Source organism: Plecotus auritus, assembly GCF_963455305.1.
Source record: "Plecotus auritus genome assembly, chromosome: 11".
Lineage (NCBI taxonomy): Eukaryota > Metazoa > Chordata > Mammalia > Chiroptera > Vespertilionidae > Plecotus > Plecotus auritus.
In genome coordinates this window covers 10658333-10680148 of record NC_137777.1, presented here as the reverse complement: position 1 = coordinate 10680148, position 21816 = coordinate 10658333, and the positions used below count along the sequence as shown (strand labels likewise).

General features: G+C 43.9%; 2 protein-coding genes across 7 annotated transcripts in view; one reads left to right on the top strand and one right to left on the bottom strand.

Moving 5' to 3' along the window:
* PTDSS1 (phosphatidylserine synthase 1) overlaps positions 1-14826 on the bottom strand; it is a 53752-nt gene extending 38926 nt beyond the window's left edge. The window contains exons 1-2 of one of the 2 annotated variants that reach the window (XM_080647050.1): positions 14261-14826; positions 5776-5867 (exon numbers count right to left, since the gene is read on the bottom strand). In XM_080647050.1, the coding sequence (XP_080503176.1) occupies positions 5776-5867; positions 14261-14439 (271 nt within the window). In that variant the 5' untranslated portion in view covers positions 14440-14826. The remainder of the gene's footprint in view (positions 1-5775; positions 5868-14260) is intronic. The other variant, XM_080647051.1, reaches the window with a different exon arrangement.
* MTERF3 (mitochondrial transcription termination factor 3) overlaps positions 13857-21816 on the top strand; it is a 20092-nt gene continuing 12132 nt past the window's right edge. For 3 of the 5 annotated variants that reach the window (XM_080647052.1, XM_080647056.1, XM_080647055.1), the window contains exons 1-4: positions 14836-14975; positions 18400-18427; positions 19514-19856; positions 20892-21044. In XM_080647052.1, the coding sequence (XP_080503178.1) occupies positions 19529-19856; positions 20892-21044 (481 nt within the window). In that variant the 5' untranslated portion in view covers positions 14836-14975; positions 18400-18427; positions 19514-19528. Of the gene's footprint in view, positions 13988-14819; positions 14976-18399; positions 18428-19513; positions 19857-20891; positions 21045-21816 lie in introns of those variants that run through there. The other 2 variants (XM_080647054.1, XM_080647053.1) reach the window with 2 other exon arrangements.

The window sequence follows — 21816 nt, the reverse complement described above, 5'->3', positions numbered from 1 at the left end:
GATTCATTTCATTACTTAATTTGAGAATATGTGCCAAGGGTGGGGAGAATGGAAAATAAGATGACAAGACTGGAGCAAGAAGAGGCACAAATATTCCACTCAGAGAAGCAGCCTTCTGGCACGTGGCTCCTGGGCGGCCTGAAGTCGGCTGGCTCTGGGAGAGGACAGCCACGCAGCTCAGGAGCACCCTTCCCAGTGGCCTGGCTCCCCCATCAACTCCAAGGCACCTCCCAGAGCCACCCCTGACTTAAACAGAGTCAATTACATCCCTTAGTTGAGTACCCATTCCTCTCCCATGTCCCCAACACCCCATCCTGCATATGAAGATTACCGAACTGCCATTGTGCTTTTCCAGGTCTATCTGAGACCTTGTTTGGGGATGTTCTACCTCCAGGTGAGTGGTGTGTGTGAGCATGCGCCCAGAGGTGGCGGGGAAAGGAAAGGCAGGAAGAGAGTAGGAAAGGGAGAAAGTATGCAGGTTTGGATCGATCTGCTGGCCTCTGCTGGTCTTGGAGGACGCTGGCAACACAGGAGTATGGCCACATCCGCCTTCTGCAGGACCCAGGGCACACTGCCTAAGACCACACTCCTGGGGAAAGAAAGCCAGAGACGGATGGAGAGGAAGAGAAGCAGAGGGAGACAGGAACATAGAAGACAGAGAGAAAACACCTCACAGAGAACCTGATAGGAGAAACGACCAGAGCAATGCTGAGTACAGGAAAACACGTGAGCCAGGCCGGATCACCAGGCTGACATCAAGTAGCCGTGACCTCTTGACCTCTTTGGGTGAATGACGATTATGGGTTCAGCCTTCTCAGCTGTGAACCGAGCAGGCTGAACTAGGTGAGCCCTATGGGATCTCCCCTCTTTGTATGTATATGTACCACAAAGTCCACACATCCAGGATAAGAAAAGCATAAAACAAACTTAACTTTTATCTTTCCAGAAAGAAAACAAAAGCACAGCTCCACATGGGAGACTGGGCAGGTTGAGTGGGCTCTGAATATCAGAAGACTTCATTAGCAAATAAGAGGAAAAACCAGCAGGAATCAAAAAATGTTACCTCCAATAGATTTTAGCCCCCAACCTACAGGGCCTTTGGTATCTTAAGAAAAACATCTGCTAGTGAAGCCCCAAACCCAGCTCCCACTAAAGCTTCATGGATGGGTGGCTGTAACATCATGGCTATTGAGTCGGCAGACTTCCAAAATAGCTCTGAGATCTCAGATCAAAAAGTCTTAAGAAGCCAAAACCGGTTTGGCTCAGTGGAAAGAGCATCGGCCTGCGGACTGAAGGGTCCCGGGTTCGATTCCGGTCAAGGGCATGTACCTTGGTTGCGGGCACATCTCCAGTGGGAGGTGTGCAGGAGGCAGCTGATCGATGTTTCTCTCTCATCGATGTTTCTAGCTCTCTATCCCTCTCCCTTCCTCTCTGTAAAATATCAATAAAATATATTAAAAAAAAAAAAAGTCTTAAGAAATAGCAATTCAAAAAAAAAAAGAAACCTTCAAAGTGTGAAGAAGTAAACCTTATGAACTACGCAACAAATTAACACACAGCCAAAGAAAGTGGAAGACTTGAAGAACAGACCTGACACTTTTGGACTGATCGGTTTCCTGAGCATGTACTCTGCTGATTGACTTAAAAAAGTAGGACTGGGGACAGGCGAGATAAGAAATAGGAACAGAGGACACAGGCCAATGAGGGTCCTGGCATCAGCTGATGACAAGTAAGCAGCAGGCCTTCACAGGACACAGAAGGTAAGAGTGGCTGAGGGGGGTGGCAGTCACCACCACCACCTGAATTGTCACCTACACACCTTCCCTTGGGGCTTTGGTGGCAGCTGGCTTTGTGCTGGTATTCCACCTGAGATGAGCCTTATAATCTTCTTGCACTGGGCTGTATTCTTAAGCTACCTTTGTATGAAAAGGCCAGGTTCCCGGGCTCAGGGGACCACCCACAGCCTGGTGGTTCCAGTGTGTGTGAAATGATTTATATTGCGGGGGGCCACTTAGCTGGCACTACAACATGGCACCCTTGAAAGAGGCCAGGCTGCACAATGTCCAAACGATCTAACCCTAAAATTCTGAGACTTTGTGTGTTGGAATTGAGATGGAAAAGAAGCTGGCAAATAGCCAAGAAGCTGATGGACATAGGGTCTTTTCCTAGAAAGTGAATCCTACAGCAAGGTTAATTCATTCCATATCATGGATGTCTGGTCATCATGCCCCAATAATTATGCATATCAGAACCCCTGGTTGTCATAGAAAGGCCCAACTATGTTTACAACATGTGCACAAGACATGCAGGTGTTAATGTGTGTGTCCCTCCAAATTCTGATGTTGAAATCCTAACTCCGGAGACTGTTGGACTTCCTAGAGACTGAACCAGAGTTACCTGATGGGAACGCTGGCTATTCTTTAAGGCAAGAAGGACCCCAAAGGCGATTCAGAGGTTATCCAGGCTGGGCCGTCATTTCCATCATAGGCTCAGAGAACCAAGGTCATGGAGAGGAAGGGAGAGGGGGGCAGCCTTCACCTTGGTTTCAAAGGGCAAGCACTGAGGCAAAGAGAATTATTCTTAAACCTTAAGACTTCTTGATCTAAGATCTCATAGAACTGGCCTTCCTAGGTGCTGGACTAGCTTCGCACCCATCACCCCTCCCTTCTTTCTTATTCTCCTTTGGAACAGGAATGTCTATCCTCTGCCTGTCCCACTATAGTGTTATAGAAGAGCAAGAAGCTAGGGAAATTCCAGGACAAAGGAATAGGGCAACTGAGACAGACAGTTCAACAGCAGTTTGCAGCCATCTAGTAAATCCTATCTTCCCTAAACCAAGGATACTTAAGAGTAAATGGTTTGCACTTTTCCTCCCCAGAGGGTAAACAGCTTAAATCTCCTACTCAGGGAGACAGATACAAAAATCCAACTAGTGCCATTTGCCAACCACACCCAAGGACAGACAAATTAAGAGAATAAATCTCATTTTGGTCTGTCAGCATAAAGCTGATGAATATTCTATTGATCTACCCTAAGACCTCCCCTAAATGCCCAGCCTTTAAAATCCCTGGAAACGACGGTCCCAGGGCACTCACTCTCCCTTCAAGGAACATGCCCATGCCATTTCCTTCCCCCTTTTCTTTCCCCACAGGCACCTATCCCCTAACATCTAAGGGACCCCATGAGACTTGCAACCAGGGGAGCAATGGGCAGCAGACAGCTCGTCCAGGGCTAACCCCCTGAACCTGCCTCCAAGGCCCCCTTTTCTCTGACTTCCCAGTGAGCCAGAGCAGCCCAGCCTGGGCTCTCTTGTGGTTTCCTCTATGCCCTTCCTGTTTCACTGCCCTAAGTGTGTTTTTGCTGCTGTCAATAAATTCTTTCTTGCTTTTCTATACTTTGTCTCTTGATTGAAATATTTCCTTCAAGAAGACAAAAACCTATGTCTCGCCCTAACCGGTTTGGCTCAGTGGATAGGGCGTTGGCCTGCGGACTCAAGGGTCCCGGGTTCGATTCCAGTCAAGGGCATGTACCTTGGTTGCGGGCACATACCCAGTAGGGGGTGTGCAGGAGGCAGCTGATCGATGTTTCTCTCTCATCGATGTTTCTAACTCTCTATCCCTCTCCTTTCCTCTCTGTAAAAATATCAATAAAATATATTTAAAAAAACAACAACACCTATGTCTCCTTGTCCCAGAAGCACATAATGTGTCCGGTTTCAGGTTCACAGCCGGAGAGAAATTGTGCTTCAGGATAAATCCTGTGTGAAGCCCCCTAGCCTATAGTATTCTGTTAGCGCAGTCTGCACTTGGAAGGACAGCAGAATCTCACGAAAAATATATTTAATCTAAAAGCTTGAGTGGTTGGCGAGTTCACCTCCACAATGACTTGGCTATCTACAACAGTGCATTCCCTAAAGGATTCAGTCATGGCTTAATGGCTGGATTATCATGCTGCCAGCAAAAAACCTAGAGTGCTGCACAAAATAAGCAAAAATACAGAACAAAATTCCACTGCCACCCTCCTGGAAAGCCTGAAGGCTTTGCCATGGGTGATATTGTGATTGGTAATAAATATACATTTGGAACAGGATCTGTGTCCCGTTTTTGACACAGAGCTCCTCAAAACCTTGCAATTTCCAAAGTGATGAGGGCAGTAAAGTGTCTCTTGTTCTATTAATGAGGTGACTTTCCGAAAGCACCAGAGGGTGGGGCTGGTTGCCAGTGGAGCCAACCAGGTGATTAGAGGCTTGGAACTTTCAGTCCCACTCCCAGACCTAGTCCAGGGGAGAGAAGCTGGAGATTGACTCCGATCACCAATGTCAATGATTTGATCAATCGCGCCTATGTGATAGAGCCTCCAGAAAACCCCGCGAGGATGGGGCTGGAGAGCTTCTGGGCTGTGACTCTGTGTAGAGGCCAGGAAAGCGGTGCTCCTAGAGAAGGCATGGAAGCTCCTGGCCCTCCCCTCGTACTCTGACCACATGCTTCATGCATCTTCACCTGGCTGCTCATGAAGAGCCTTTGTAATAAACTGACAGGTTCATTTAGTGAGTAAACTGGCTTCCTGAGTCCTGTGAGCCTCTCAAGCAATCAGTGGAACCCAAGGAGGAGGTTCTGGGAACCTCTGATTTACAGCCATTCTAGGAAGGAGTACAGGTAACAACCTAGACTTGCAACTGGCCTCCGAAGTGGGGTCTGAGCCCTTACCCTGTGGGACCTGACACTCGCTGAGTAGACAGTATCAGAATGGAGGTGAATTGTAGGACATCCAGCTGGTGTCGGAGCACTGCTTGTTGGCGGAGGCACACCACCACCCAGCACATACACACTGGGATGGGTACTAGACTCCTATTACCATGGTGCATTTCCACGCAGCAATCAGAACCATTCATAACAGGCTTCTCATATCACACGTTACCTTCTATTGGATAAACAGAATAGAGACAAAACACAACGTAGACATTTAAAACACGAATGGGGCTTATGGAGCATAACTCATAAGAAAGACTGAATTTCAAAATACCATAACTGTAAAAGAAGAAATAGGAAGTGAGCGGTTAAAAATGGTTACAGAGAAAAATATCCTAGGAAGAAGGTGCTGAAGGGGAATAAGAAAAATGAAAGTGATTTGTAAGGGATAGTTCAGAGGAAAGAATGAATCTCAAACTAGTTTTTTAAACATAGTTTTTGCCTCACTCTATAATCATGATAGGGAGTAAAATTCATGGTAATAATGTCTTTTTTACCTGCTGATGAAAATTCATATCCAAACATATAATCAGCAAAGTTTACTGTGATAAAAGATCACTATGACAACAAATTATTAAGTAACTCATTATAGCACTGAACCTGTCCTTAGCAAAAAGGAGTAACTGAATGATTGAGCATTTACGACTGGGCTGATAACAAAAACAGCAACAAGAACAGCAGCTGACATTCACTGAGAGCTTGCAATTTGTCATTCTCTCTTCAGAGAACTTAACATGCATTAATTAACTTACAACAGTACCTACCTGTTACCTCCATTTTGTAGAGTAATAAACTGATAGGTTCATTTAGTGAGTAATCTGTTTCCTGAGTCCTTAACGTGGCTACAGAGCTACGGAAGTGGCAGAATGGGCAGTCTGCCTCCAGGGCCTGTGCCTCAACCATCACACAAAACCCAGATTATTTTTTTATTCCACCTTTTAGTTTCATCTTCTAGATGGCTTTCAACTAAAAAATACCAAAAGGGCACAATGCATAGGAAAAACGTGATAAGTAGTACATCACTTACCGTTGGGGAAAGCTAATACACTGATGATAAGAAAGAAGAAAATAACAGAGAGGATACCCCGCCAGATGTTGTCTTCTGGGACAGAGTCATCCCTGAAAACAGAAAAAGAACACTGAGTATTCATTTTCAGATCTAAACCTAGGAGTCAGAGTTCCATGTTCTAACAACCAGGGGATTGCTAAAATTTCTTTTACTGAGCAAAGTCATTATGCACACTACATACTACTCATTATCATTTCCTAAAATAATTCAATCTTACCTAATAAGAGACAAACATGTAAATTGACCGTACCTCTGCCACGGCACCAGCCAATCAGGAGTGATATGCAAATTAACCCAACAAAGATGTCAGTTAATTTGCATACACAGGCACTGAGTGAGGGGGCGGGCAGGAGCTTGCATCGTCCCCATGGCGATGATGCAGGTGTTCTACCCCACCCCCAGTCTCTCAGGGCCTCTGGGCAGCCTGGGAAGGCGGGGCTGGAGCGGAAAGAGGCGGCTCTGGGGCCTGAGCAGAAAGGGGCTGGGCCAGAGTGGAAAGGCGGTGCCAGCCGCCAGGAAAAGGAAAGCCCATTCTAGCACGAATCTTCATGCATTGGGCTTCTAGTCTCACAATAAAGTCCAGTTCTTATAAGAAAGGCACCTGGCAACCTTACACACCAACACACATTCTGCTCAGACAAACCGTTAAGAATCACTCTTCTTTAAAAAAAAAAAATACTTAGGATGTCAAAAGGTAAGGTTTATTCTAGAGAAATGCCTTTTGGTTTCAAGAATAACTAAAGATGACCTTCATGATATAGACTGTGGCAAAGAAACTTCCCAGGAATCAGAAAGAAAGCAAAAGATTATAAGGAGGAAGGCATAATGCAATGAATTATATACTCAATCCTTGTAAGTGAGCAATTAACTATCTAAGGGATGAATGAAAAAGGGGGGAATGTAGAGTAAAAAAAAAGGCACCACTAAAAAAATGTTAAAAGAGAAAATAAAACACCAGATTTTAAAATCACACCAGAAGACAAAAAATTATAATGAAAACAGACGAGCTTCCTTCGTGCCATGCCTGGTCATTTCTAGTTTATTATTGTATTCATCACCTCTATGACTCCAGTAGCTGAAATGACTCCATTTGTTGGTTTATATGTTGTCTGCCTTCCCTGTATAAAGTAACCTCCTAAAGGTAGGGAATTATTCCTTTGTTGTAGCCTCGGAGTCTGGCACATAGTAGGTCCTCAAGCAGATATTAATGGATTAAGTATTGATAGGGAGAAAATTTATTGTGTAAAACAAAGTAAACATTCTCAAATGAAAATTTTCTTAATATTGATGGAGAAAAAGAATTAGGTTTTGACAGTTTACATTAAAAGAAAAGCCCAATTGGCTGGCATGGCTCAGTGACTGAGCGTCAACCTATGAAGCAGGAGGGAATGGTTTGGTGCTGGTCAGGGCATATGCCCGGGTTCCAGGCTCAATCCCCAGTAGGGGGCGTGCAGGAGACAGCCAGTCAATGATTCTTTCTCTCATATACACACACACACACACACACACACACACACACACACATATATATATATATAGAGAGAGAGAGAGAGGAGTCTAGTAATTAGTAATATACTGGTATTTGGTGCTCAAGAGAAGCAAACAAAAGAGGAGAGAGAAAAGAGAAATATAAGATAGTAAGGTTTTCTGAATTATTGGTAATTACTGAGAAGCTTGGGAAAGGTAAGTTCAGCAATTCAGTTTAAAAATATACAGGATGACCCTAACCGGTTTGGCTCAGTGGATAGAGCGTCGGCCTGTGGACTGAAGGGTCCCAGGTTCGATTCTGGTCAAGGGCATGTACCTTGGTTGCGGGCACATCCCCAGTGGGAGGTGTGCAGGAGGCAGCTGATAGATGTTTCTCTCTCATCGATGTTTCTAACTCTCTATCCCTCTCCCTTCCTCTCTGTAAAAAATCAATAAAATATATTTTTTAAAAAATAAAAATATACAGGATGAGTAGACAGAAAATGAGAGAAAAAGAGTGGAAGGAGATATTTTAGAGATAATGAGATATAGCAATAAATTCAAAAATGATTATAAAAAGTTGAGTTCACAAAAAGTTGAGTTTATATGGGGAAGGACTGCAGTGAAAAACTTTCAAAAGACAAACATTAAATTAAGATTGAATATCACTAAAAGAAAAAAATGTCAAAAATATCTTAGAAGAAAACCAAGTTAGCATAAAAAAAATTAGAACATCAGAATACATGAAGAGGTATGGAATGAAACAATATTACCCAATTACCTAATTAAAGACAGGTCCTGAGATGTTGTTTTATAAACAGAAGTTAATGCAGATATCAACTTCTGTTTATAGTAAGTTTCTGCACTCTATTTAATAATTTCCAGACTTACAACAGGATTGAACATAAGGCACTAAAATAAAGAGATCACACAGGTAATACTGTCTCTTAGATCTTCATATGGCCAAACAGCACTAACACCGATGCTGGACAAACAACACTTGACTGTTAGGTTCATATAGATCTGATTACAAAACCAAACTACCGAGTCAGACAGACTTCCTCCTGCAGAGAAATGCAGTCCTATACTAATGGGCACTCTAAGGACTTAACATCTGTCCAGAAGTTACGAACGCAAGCCTAAGAATGCCCGCCTGATGAGAATGCCAGCCAGAAGAGGACTAGGTTACTTGTGAGGCCCTCCGGCTTAGGAGGGAAGCCAAATCCAATTTCCAGGTACATCAGCTTTTACTGAAGAATGGCTACACACAGGGAGTGGGGGGACACAGCGTCCTCCTTCAGACCAGCATCGCACTACTGATACTGGTAATGATGAAGACAATAATAATAGCTCTTCTTTATCAAGCATCTACTGTGTGCCAGACACTGAATAGCGGTTTATAAACATTATCTCCAATTGTCAGACTCATTTGCAAAATGGGGTATTAACCAAATTTTTCTATAGTTAAGCATGAAAAACAACTTAGCTGCAAAGACCATAAGACCACATCGGTGACTCCGGAAAACCCAATTAGGGGATAAGAACTAGTGAGCTCTGAACATCCGCCATTGTCTCCGCTGCACTCAGAATGCTGGCTGTGCATGATAGCTCTCTTAATCTTCCTATCAGCCTAAAAGGGGGATAATCACAATCTGCATTTTACGGATGGGACCTGGCTCCAAAGTTCAAAGTTTTCTCCCCTGTAGGAGGCTTTCGGCCAGAATGCCTGGGCCAGAATTCTGGCTTCAACACTCATCAGCCTGTGTGACCTTGGGCAGATTACCCAACCTCTCTGTGCCCTGGTGTCCTCCCCGTATATCAAGGATAATAACAGTCCCACCTCACAGGGTTGTTGTAAGGATAAAATAACTTAACACATGCACGGTACTTAGAGCCCAGCAGAGAGGAAGTGCCAGCTATTCGGTCACAATGTCTGAATGCTCTTCCTTTATGTCTGCTTACTCCCTCATGTAGCTAATGCCTAGCTGTGGGATAGATATTAGTCTGGGGCTAAGAAGACAAACACGAACAGACACTGTCCTTATTCTTGAGAGAATCACAAACAAAAGGGACAATGAGACATAAAACTAAATTATTATCTTAGCCAGCTTTAACCCTTGTCCATCTCCTTAGTCCCATGGCAAGGAGAAACGTAGCTTGGACAAGTTGAAGTCCCTTGGGCACAGCAAGCTGCAGGGAGGCAACCTCTCCCGGGTGAGTGACAGCGCCTGATGGACAGGGGCCGCTGGAGAGGCTGACTCCACCGTTCTATCGCCGGTGCCTCTTGAGGAGAGGTGGGCTGCTGTGAAAGGGAGTTAGTAGATTCTGTTTTCAAATCTGAAGTTGGAGTTTTTGAAACTAAGGCTATTCAACATTTTCAAGTTTACCAACCTCTGTAAGCAGAGTAATCACTATACTCTGAGCTTGAGACAAAGGTTCTCCTTGCCCCACTTGGGCAGAACAAACTTTTAAGACACATGCCCAAGCATTTAAGTTATAGAAATACTTACTCTAAAAGGTAGCAGAATGAGCTTTCGTAAACCTTGGGGAGAATGACTCAATAGCATCTGGCTTTATTTTTAATGACAGCGATAGGGACAGGACATTTAAATGCTATGATTTAACAGTGGGTTGGCCTAGTTGCTATTTAACAAAAGTACCTGACAAATCTAAACTTGTCTCAGACTTCTGCACGAGGTGTCTAATCCATCCCAATCCCAAATTCTTGCTGTGCCTCTGGAGCATGTGACATGACCCAGGTATTGTGGTTCACACACTGGTAATATGACACACCAAAAGTATTCTCTGACAATATGACAGCCCAAACGTGTTCTATCTCCTATTCTCTTACAATACTAGTCTTTGAAAAATAAACTTGAAGACATATTTTTAAAGTTTTACAGAATTGCACTGAACAGTCATCCAACTAAAATCTGGTATAAATAGAATCTGGTATCAGAGATAATCATCACAAAAGAGAACAGAATAAATAATTTTTACTTAATAAGTCACAACTTTCCATCTTTTTTAAAAATATATTTTTATTGATTTCAGAGAGGAAGGGAGAGGGAGAGAGAGACAGAAACATCAATGATGAGAGAGAATCATTGATTGGCTGCCTCCTGCACACCCCCGACTGGGGATGAAGCCAGCAACCTGGGCATGTGCCCTTGACCGGAATTGAACCTGGGACCCTTCATTCCACAGGCTGATGCTCTATTCACTGAGCCAAACTGGCTAAGGCTCAATCTTTTTTTTTTTGAACAATACAAAAGTTTACTTAACAAAAGCGTAATGTGAAAATGTACACGACTCAATTTTTATACTGCAGTAAAACAGGTGCTGTGGAGAGGGGACGGGAAGCTGCTGATTTCTCTGGTGAACACAGCCATTCTTCATCCTCGTTCCAAGCTTTCTAACATGCTGATACTACTTTCTCGTATTACCACCATTCCAGTCCTCTGTTGCCCATTAGTTGCCATCTCTACACACCGATCTTTCACAAGTTTCATAAAGGGATCAAATCTCCGCAATATTCCTTGATATTTCTGCCACCATTTAATGTCAAGGGTAACTTCTTGTCCATAAATTTATTAACTGGGGAGGGTGAGCTTTGCTCGTGGTGTCCACTCAGCGAGCTCAGACACCTCCAAACGAGTGCTTTCCATTTTTATGGAGGAAGACAGAGCTATCACTGTAGTGTCCCACTTTAAAGGCCTACGAATCATTACAAGACATGAATAAGATATAGTCATTACTAATGGTATTAATGGTGCTTATGATTTTACATAAGGAGAAATTTATTATTAGTTAGTTCTTCAGTGTGTGATTTCTGTCTCTTTATGAAATTAGTGAAAGAGATAAAATTATTTTTAGAAAAGGCCATAGTTTGAGATTCAAATTATGCCTTTTCTTTACTTTTGACAAGCTGTTAAAATTCATATTTATTTCTTATATGTTCACTGTTGCAATTTATCAACTGTTTTGGCAGAATGTGCTGTAAAAGGGAAATTCCAGAAGAATGTGACTTCCTGTATCAGAAAAGAGGAAGGGAGATCTATTCTGAAGGGGTCTAGAATAATATTAACAATAAAAGGTTGAAGCAAACTACTCATTCTTATTTCTCATTATTTTAAAAAATATATAATTGCCAACCCACATATGAGATGAAGTTAAACTGAAGTTAATATGAAACAGGCAGGTGTATTATCTAAGCAAAGCAATGTCCAGATTTTCAATGCCTTTATCCTTTTTCTCAACTGGGGAGCATACTATATCCTCAATCAAAAAAAATTTTTTTTCTCAACTAGAGAGCATACTATATCCTCAACCGAAAAAAAAATTTAGAAGGTATTAGTATACAATAAAATGATTTAATGATAACAATAGGTAATATTGGGCACTTACTATCTGCACTGTGCTAAACACAGATTACTTAAAAATAAAATAAAAAATAATTGAACTGTCATGACAGACAATCCTGAAGTATATTAGGTATTTTTTTTTTTTTTTACACACAGGTAAGGAAACTGAAGCTTAGCAAAATTAAGTGGCCACAAAGCTATTAAGTTGTAAAACCAGTTAACAAGACGAAATATTTAAGGGTAACCAAAATTAGGATAAGACTGATTTCTCTCCAAAGCTATACATGTGCTCCTGGACACTTAATGACTTTAGAGAGGCAGAGAGAGGGAGAGAGAGATTGGACACTGTGGGAAGGTCTGGTCTTACCCACAGCACAGCATTAGCAGAAGATATTACAGTAATAGTAGCTGCATCTTCAGTCATTAAGAGTGACTCTCACATATGCTTTACAGCTTTAGGTAGATTCATGCAAATAAACACTTAACAAAATAAAAACCAAGAGTCAAAAGAATTATGGAGGTAAGGAACAAGTATAATGTGGGAAGAGAATATTAGTTTTATGAAAATCTGAAAATCTGCAATGATTCCCAAGGGAGGTACCATTGGCACCTGTGTTGCGTATACACAGACACACATACACACATGGGTGTATGTAGAGGGCAATTAATTCTTTGTTGTTCAATGCTGTCCCATGGTGTAGTACAGTTAGCATTCTCCTTTTTTTTTTAATTGAACTTAGAGGAAGGGAGGAGGAGGAGAGAGAAAGAGAGAGACAGAGAGAGGAAGACAGAGAGAAATGTGGCTATGAGAGAGAAATCAGTTGCCTTCTGTACATGCCCCAACCGGATATGGAACCCGAAACCTGGGTGTGTGCCCTGACCAGAAATCAAACCCACCACCTTTCAGTGCCCAGGAGAATGCTCCAATCAACTGAGCCACACCAGCCAGGGCACAGTTAGCATTCTTACCCCGCCCACAAAATACCAGTTCTCCCAAAGCTTGTGATCACTGCACATTTTCTGCTGACCATTGATTGTTGGATTAAAATGTTGGAAGAGAAGTAACTGACATTAACTGTGCATCCTACACCAGATACTCTGCTAAGCACATTCACACATATTCATTCAACCTTGATAACCCCATATGAGGTGTGAATTTTATCCCCATTTTACAGGTGTGAATCCTGGGGCTTAGAGAAATGTTAAGTAACTTAAGAACACATCGTGTTTTTTTTGCCCGGCCAGTGTGGCTCAGTGGTTGAGTAAGGACCTAAGAACCAGGAGGTCATGGTTCCATTCCCAGTCAGGGCACAACCCCAGTGTAGGGCGTGCAGGAGGCAGCTGATCAAAGATTCTCTCTCGTCACTGATGGTTCGCTCTCTCTCTCCCTCTCCCTTCCTCTCTAAAACAAATAAAAATATACTTTTTTTAAAAAAAAGAACCCACAGTTTTGAAACCATCTCGCTCCAAAACCGCATTTCTTTGGGTTGGTCTTGTAAGCCATAATGGTGTGTGGTAGGTATGCCTCCCCTTTTTTTTTAAAGAGGTTCGTTCAGAAGATATAAATTTTTGTAAGTTGGACCCATGGGTTGTGTGTCCTTATGAACTAGGGATGAATCAGTTCCCTGGGCTGGGGCTGAGGAGCCACATGTTCCAAAGTGTCAAGAATTGGGCTGAGTAGCAACTATGCATAGGTGTGTCTATTGGAAGTACTGAGTGAGTGTGTATGCGTGTGTGTGTGTGTGTTTTCAGGGAGATGAGTTGTGCTATACTGTGTGAGGTTTATGTCTTTTAACACTTCCATAGCACTGACTGTGCACCGGGGTCGTTACAACTGCTTGACAACATCTAACTGAGCAAGTATGTTGGGTGATTAACGGTGCATTGTGTCTGTGTAGCAACGGACACTAAGCGGTGATGGGTACTGGCTGTGCTAGGAGGAGGAAGGTCCACAGTGATCTGTGTCGACAGACTGTGTTGTATCGATAGATGGTCGTGTTTGGGGCTGGAGAAGGCTTGTGTGTGTGTGTACAGTGCATGCGGGAGGTGTAGTGCACCTCGCATGTGCATTTTTTTCATGGCGGGGAGTACCCAACCCGGAGCAGTTCCGCGGGAAGGGGTCCGGCTGTGGCCTGGTCCTGGTGCGTGGAGACGCCGTGGGCCGCGGTGTTTTCGGGGTGTAGTGCTATGTCCTGAAAGTGGTGCATCGAGATGATTCATGCGGTGCGCTGGTGGAGACGCGGACCGGAGAGGAGGGGGCCGGTGTCGTGATGTGAGTGGGGAGCGATGCTGAGTGCGGCAGGAGACGGGCATCGTGCTAACCCCGCGAGGGTTCCGAGGTAGCCCGAGGCGCCGTCCGGGGAGGTGGGAGACAGGGGTGGGGTGGGGGCTGGGGTCGCGGAGCGCGCCGGTGCAGGGGCTGCAAAGGGAGGGGTGTGCTGCCCGACAGCCGGCCGGTGGCGGAGCTGCGTGGGCGGCGGTCTGCGAGTGCGCGAGGAGCAGCCAGCCCGCTTTCCCTCCCGGCGGCACACCGGGCCGCGCGCCCCGCCGCCGCCTCCCGCCCCTTCCCTCCGCCCAAGGGCGCGCCCCCCGCGCGGCCGGGCCCGCCTCACCTGGTGAAGGCGAAGTACATGAGGCTGACGATGGTGAAGCTGAGCAGAGTGATGGTGTGCGGCCGGTAGAAGAAGTCGATGGTGATGTCCTCCACTTGCTGCTCGTTGATCATCCGGAAATGCATCTTGTAGTTCACATCATCCTTGCTCAGGGTCCTGCTCCCCACGCAGGACGCCATGGCCCGCCTCCCCGTCCTGCCGCGGCGGCGGCGGCCCCGGCCCTGGGAGGCTGGGACCCCAGAGGTGACGAGCCGCAGCGCGAGGGAGGCCGGACGGCGCGGCCGGGTCTGGCGCCGAGGGCCCGCCGAGAGCCGAAGGAAGGACGGGCGCCGGAGGGAGGGGTTGGCGCCGCCAACGCGGTCGCGGGCGGGGGACGCCGCCGGCCGTGCCCCGGCTAGCGCCGCGGGACCGGCATCTCCGTGCACGCTCGGTGTCCTCACCTTCCCGGGGGACGAGGCCGAGGGGAGTGGCGAGCGGGAGAAGGGACACTGTGGGCCCCGGCCCGCTCTTTGCCCCGCGAGCCGCCCGCTCTCCCCCGCGCTCCCTCTCGGATGGTCTCGCCCACTCCCTCGCAGCCCACGTGGGCGCGGCAGCGCCGGGTGCCCGCCCTGCGCCGGGCGAGCTCGAGTTGGGGTGTTGGGACCCGGAACGCTTGCCGGGCCACCGTGACCGCCTCTGCGAAACGAACCGCAGGACTGGCCAGGCCTCGCCGCAGGTAAAGCGAAGCTGGTGGGGCGCGAGGGCGCTGCCCCGGCCAGGGTTTGGGTCCGGACTCGGCCTGGTCCTGACCTCGGGGCCTTTTGGGGTCTTCGTGGCCCAATCGAGGATGGTTTTGTTTTTACCCGTGGCTGGTGAGACCAAAACCATGCTTATTAGCCCGCTTCGCGGAGGGCGGGAAGTTGAGTGTGTCTGTCTGTCTGTCTGTCTGTCTGCGGAAGCTCCGTGTGGATAACAAATGGACACTCAAGTAGCCTGGGGAGGGCGTCGAGCAGTTTACTCACGAAGCCGGCTTCCCAGCCCCGTTTCATCTGTCATTTATCAGCCTTACAGAGGTAGAGACCTTGAACCCTCAAAAAAAACAGCATTTCCGTGCCAATTCCTATTCCGAGGGAAGTACTAAGGCCCGCAGTTCAGAAGTATGTCATATTTTAATGGACTAAAGAATTCTTTAAGGCGTTTTTTCTTTACTATTCCTGATGAGAGAGTCCTATTCAAAGACTGTTGTCACGAAGTAGGGCTTTTATACACATACTTGAGGCCAGGTGCAGAAATTAGTGTGTGTGTGTGTGTGGGGGGGGTGTCCCTCAGCCCAGACCTGCACCCCCTCTTGCAATCTGGGACCCCTGGGGGATGTCTGACTGCAGGTTTGAATCGGGCCTAAACTAGCAGTCGAGCATCGCTCTCACAATAGGGGACTGCTGCTAGCCTGCCTGATCGCCCCTAACCACTCTGCCTGCCTACCTGTTCACCTCTAACCACTCTGCCTGCCTGCCTCATCTCCCCTAACCACTCTGCCTGCCTGCCTGATCGCCCCTAACCACTCTGCCTGCCTGCTTCATCGCCCCTAACCACTCTGCCTGCCTGCCTGATCACCCCTAACCACTCTGCTTGCCTGCCTGATTGCCCCTAACCACTCTGCCTGCCTGCCTGATCGCCCCTAACCACTCTGCCTGCCTACCTGATCTCCCCTAACCACTCTGCCTACCTGATCTCCCCTAACCACTCTGCCTGCCTACCTGATCTCCCCTAACCACTCTGCCTGCCTACCTGTTCACCCCTAACCCCTCTGCCTGTCTACCTGATCTCCCCTAACCACTCTGCCTGCCTGCCTGATCTCCCCTAACCCCTCTGCCTACCTGTTCACCCCTAACCCCTCTGCCTGCCTGCCTGATCACCCCTAACCCCTCTGCCTGATAGCCCCTAACCTCCTCTGCCTCCGCCAGCCACCGGGGCTTCATGACGTCCAGAAGGTCATTTGGCTGCCGGGTCTAATTAGCATATTACACTTTTATTGTTATAGATGCAAACGTCTTACCCGCTGTGTAGGCAGATAAGTTAACCATACTTGTAATTGATTTATTTCAACCCAACAAACATTGGAGCAGTGCAGGCGGCTACGGGGGGGATAATCATTAGGAGGGTGAACCCAAAGATGAGACCCTGCTCTCCTGAAAGAACAGCTAATCAATTATTAAGAAATACACACAGCAGTGACATGATGTAAATAAAAAGAGAAGGGTTAACATGAGTTGTGTACATACAGGTATCTTAATGACTATGGGTGGAATTCAAAAGCTAATCTGCCTTTTGTGGGAGGGGGTATTAATTTGATCCAGGAAAAGCTTCAGAGTGAGTGGGACTTCAGGAGTTTGCTTTGAAATATAAGGAAATTCTTAGATAAACTTAGAAGTCAAAACATTTTACAGTTAATAGGGACTTTGGGATCATCTTATTATACCTGTAACCTTTTAAAAATCTATTATTGAAAGAATGGTTATTGAACCCCGTCCTGGGCCAGACAATGTGCTGGAAACGTAGTCTTGCCAAGGTAGCCTACGGGAGGTCTTCTGGCTTCCAATTTAGTGCCTTAGGACTTTGCTGTGTAGAGAATGAATGTCTAGGTTTGAGGGAAAACGTGACAGGTTTGGAGGCTCATTTCCTAACAAAATTTTAACAAAAATCATCTATTTCACAGGCTATAGTGAATGCTTATTTCTTTTTAAAAATCATTTCAGAATGACTGTATGGCTTTGTCTATTATTAAACCCCTTTCAGGAGACTTCAAATTAAGCATTTTCGATTTGCGATTGGGAGGCTGCATATGTGGGGGGCGGACTCAAGTTATACCCAGATTTTCCACTGCCTGGTAGTGAACCTAACACCCAAATTGTTCAATGGTCAACTGTAAAATTTTGGTAGAAGTTTAGACTCTGAAGTATTTGGTCTAACTCAGAGCATAAAGCAAGCTGCATTCCAGTATATGGGAAACCAAAGCAAAAAACTGTACTCAATTCATTTATATTTGGTTGTGTGATCAATAATAATGGCTAGTAACATTAGTGGAGCATTTTCCATATGCTGGACTCTGGGCTATGTTTTCTATGTACTAAATTATTTAAAGTAAAATTATATATGCATCAAATTTACCTTTTCAATTAAACTGGCTAAATATAAATTCCTTCATATTCCTTCCAACCTTTTATCAACCTTTTCTTAAAAGATTTTTAAAAGTCACTTTTAAAATCTTCTTGAAAGTGACTTTTTCCATCATAAATATACATGTATTCATTGCTTATTGCTTATATATCTCTCACGTTTAATTTTGCTCTCTAGTTTTGACTTTTAAAAAAAATATTTTTTATTGATTTCAGAGAAGAAGGGAGAGAGAGAAACATCAGTGATGAAGGAGAATCATTGATTCGCTGCCTCCTGCATGCCCCACACTGGGGATTGAGCCTGCAACCTGGGCATATGCCCTGACCGGAAGTGGAACGGTGACCTCCTGGTTCATAGGTCGACGCTCAACCACCGAGCCACAATGGTTGGGAGTTTTGACTTTTTTAAGGCTTTTCTTTTTTTTTTCCTACAAACATAATTTGACAAAACTGATTTTGTTCAATTCCCTTTTGAGTAACAGCTGTATCTGAAGTAATCATCAGTGTTTATCCCTGAGGATGAAGCAAGAAGCAACCTTCTAGATCAGGCGTCCTCAAACTACGGCCCGCGGGCCACATGCAGCCCGCCGAGGACATTTATCCGGCCCGCTGGGTGCCGCTGCCTGTCCTACTTAGCAGCCGACTCGTCCCAAGCCCGCAGTGCGCATAGGAATTTGTTCATGGGGTTTTTTTAAAACTATAGTCCGGCCCTCCAACGGTCTGAGGGACAGTGAACTGGCCCCCTGTTTAAAAAGTTTGAGGACCCCTGTATAGTAATGATTTATTTAAGACAAAGTATTCATCATGTAGAACATCATTTGTGAGACTTGTAGGGAAGTGGATAGCTTATCCTTACATAGCCATAAGATAGGTGATATTTAATATAAATCAATAATGTGTTAGTTTTCTTACTGTTTTATAATATTGCTTTCAAAGATTTACCATAAAGTCTCTCTCTCTCTCCCTCCCTCCCTCTCTCTCCAGTACTTGTAGAAACTGCATATTATCATAGGTAAGTTGTTTTTTCAAGAATGTAACAATGTTTCCAACATTAAGAATATGACTAATATTGTATGCCATGAAAATTTTATAACCATTTTTCATTAGTGTATAGGTTATATCAAAACAGTCATATCAATTACACTAGGCATATTGATAACCAGGAAGCAATTATATTGGTGCTTCTTTGTTATTAATGCATGAATCGTTATACCTCTTAATAAATGCAGATTTCCTTTTCACATTATTTTTTTATTTTTCATGTCTGGTGTTAGTAATACATATAACATCTTCAGTGTTTTGTATCATATGAGACAGTGTTGATATGTAGGTACTGACAGTTTATCATGTAAACTTACAGTATTGATAAATACAGTACTGTAAGTGTATTTTTTCTTCCTTACGATATCTTAATGTTTTCATTTGTCTAGTTTACTTTATTGTAAGAATACAGTATGTAATACATATAGCATACTAAATGTTTGTTTATCAACTCATTATGTTATTGGTAAGGCTTCTTCTGTTCAATAGTCGGCTATTAGTAGTTACGTTTTGGAGAAGTCAAAGTTATACCTGGATTTTCGACTACAGGTGGAGGGGCATGGTACCCTTAACTCCCATGGTGTTCAAGGGTCAGCTGTATATACATAAAATACATTTGAATAATTCAGTGTTGTTTTGATCAGCAATCTGTTTCTTAAATGTCCTATAAGCCAAATTTCAATAACACTTAATTGCATCGCCTTACTTCCTTTAGATTATTAAATGAACAGAGATTATTACATTCAGCTATAATTTGAACGTTTACAGATTTTTGTTTTCTTAACCAGTGATTTTGTTGTTTTTAAATTGTAAAGCATATCTTTATTTTTCCAGGTTAGAATTTCCTGTCTTTTGGTTTGGAAATGAGACTACCTTGTTTTTTACTTTTCTTGTGTTTAAGAAACATCTGACTATTTTAGTCATCTAAATTTATTAAATACCCTTTAATTTGAAAAAAATAGTTTCCAGTTTATCTTTTGATTGTCTGAATATCGTTTTAAACATTTAAGTAAAGTACGTTTCTATTTTTTTAATGGTTATTCATATATCCTTGCAGGCTACTTTAAGAAAAATGGCCCTGTCGGCCCAACAGATACCCAGATGGTTCAACTCAATTAAACTGAACAGCTTAATTACTGCTGCACAACTCAGAAATCATTTTCAGAGACCAGGACAAACATTGTTGCATAGACTTTCTGCTCAGCCTCAGGTGTCTTCTGACAATTGCTTTCTTCAGTGGGGATTGAAGACTTACAGGACTTCCTCCAAATGGAATAATAGTTCCCAGTTTACCCAATCAAGTGGGCAAGAGATTAATTCTGCCCAAAGCACTATGCTTCCTTCCGTGAATGAGCAGTCACAAAAGATACCCAACTTTGATTCTGAGCTGTCTTTAGAAGGTAATTCTGAACTTTCAGAAAAGTCCCTTTGCCCCACTAGTAGATTGAATAAGCTACCTGTTTTTGGTCTTAGCCTATTGCAAGTTACATTTCGTACCAGGCAAGAAAAATAACATTGTCAGTTCTGTTTACTTCTACTTTGCCTCTATTTTACTAAGATAAAATGTTTGTAGGGTAATATGTATAAAATTACTTTATAGCTCTGTATACAACATTTGCTTTCCGTATACTTTATTTAGATCCAAAATTTTTTTTCAGATAATTAGGTTTATTAGGGTATGATTTATATCAATAAAAATGTATCCTTTTGGGGTATATAGTTCTATGAATTTTAACATATGCATTTAGTTATGTAATGACTACCACACTCAACCAATACAACAGTTTTATCACCCCCAAAAGCTCCCTTGTGTTACTCTTTAGTCAGTTTTCTCCCTCCTGCTACTCCTATTCTAGGAATATTTCTATGTAAGAATATTTCACTGCAAATGAGATATTAGGTTAAGTAGAATATGAAGACAATGCCGGGAGGAGATTTGGGAGGCCAGGAGGAGAGACTGGCTATAAGAAATTAGAAAATGTGGTGATTAGAGGCAAAAAAGAAAAAAAATCAGTTCTTATTTCTTAGGTAGGTTATAGTTTCCGGTATCTTCCATAATTGTTTAAGACTAAAACCTCAGAATCAAGGGTGTACTAGAAAGAGTCACTTAACTGTTGATTAAAAGTGAAGGAAAGGGGAAGGACTCATCTTTACGGAATAGAAATTTACCAAGAAATTTCTTATCTTGGAGGAAGAGTAGTTGATCTCTAAATGGTCTTAACCTTTCTTATTAGACGGTAGAAAATATTTGTACTTCTTAGATGTTTAATCTTGAAATGATCCCAAGATTTATAAATAAGCCAACTAGGGAAGCCAAGCTTTTAAATACACACATAAGAATAGCTAGAATGCAAGTTGTTGTTGTAGAAACAGTTTGAAGTATACAGATTGGAGAGCTGACTTGCTTCTCTCTTTCCATATGGCTGGCTTCACAGATCTGGACGATGAGCCTCCATTGTCTCCTTTGCAGCCAATTTCTGAGCAGGAGGCTGTTCGGATTATTGCAGACCCTCCTTTGCCCCCAGATTCATTCACACTTCGAGACTATGTGGATCATTCTGAGACTCTGCAGAAGTTAGTGCTTCTAGGTAAGTCTTGAGTATACTCTTCATTTCTTTTTACTTGGTTTAAATTAAGCATTTATAATCTATCACAGTAGTACATACACATGAGCAGAAGTCAAAACTGTGAATGGCTTCTAGTGAAAACGGTACTTCCGCTTCATCCTTCCTGACATGGCATCCCCTTCCCAGAGGGTCCACTTCTTTAGCTCTTTCTGTATGTATTTAACCCTAAATGTTTTTGTAGTTATTTACAGTGCTGCTGCTTGGCTCATTCGTTTCAGACATCAGTTGATCTCTTATATATACACACGTTCCCCCTGTTCTCGTCAGTTCTCCCAATCTATATATATAAAAGCCCAGGGACCAGAATGGTGGAATGACCAGAACAACCAGAACAACCAGTGGCTATGACGCGCACTGCGGCAGCCAGCCAGCCTGATCCGGGCCCAATCAGCCCCACCCCTGGCCAGCCCGGCCCCAGATTGGTCCCCAACACCCCGATCCAGGCCTGGGCCAGATGGCCAATTACCCGTGGCCCGTCCCACCGGCTGGCCGGCCTGGCCTGATGGATCCCCATCGGGGCGAGCCAGCCAGATCCCACCCATGCACGAATTCTTGCACTGGGCCTCTAGTATAGTTATATTAATAAGTTTTAGATAAGTCTTTAGTCAGTGCTTACATAATGACCATAAATATTCCTTACTGCTCTCCAGGAAGTGTATTATGATTATTTTCCTTCCTGTAAAACTTTTCATTTTTTCATGATTAATAATTGTCTTGTTTTTTTATTAGTTTT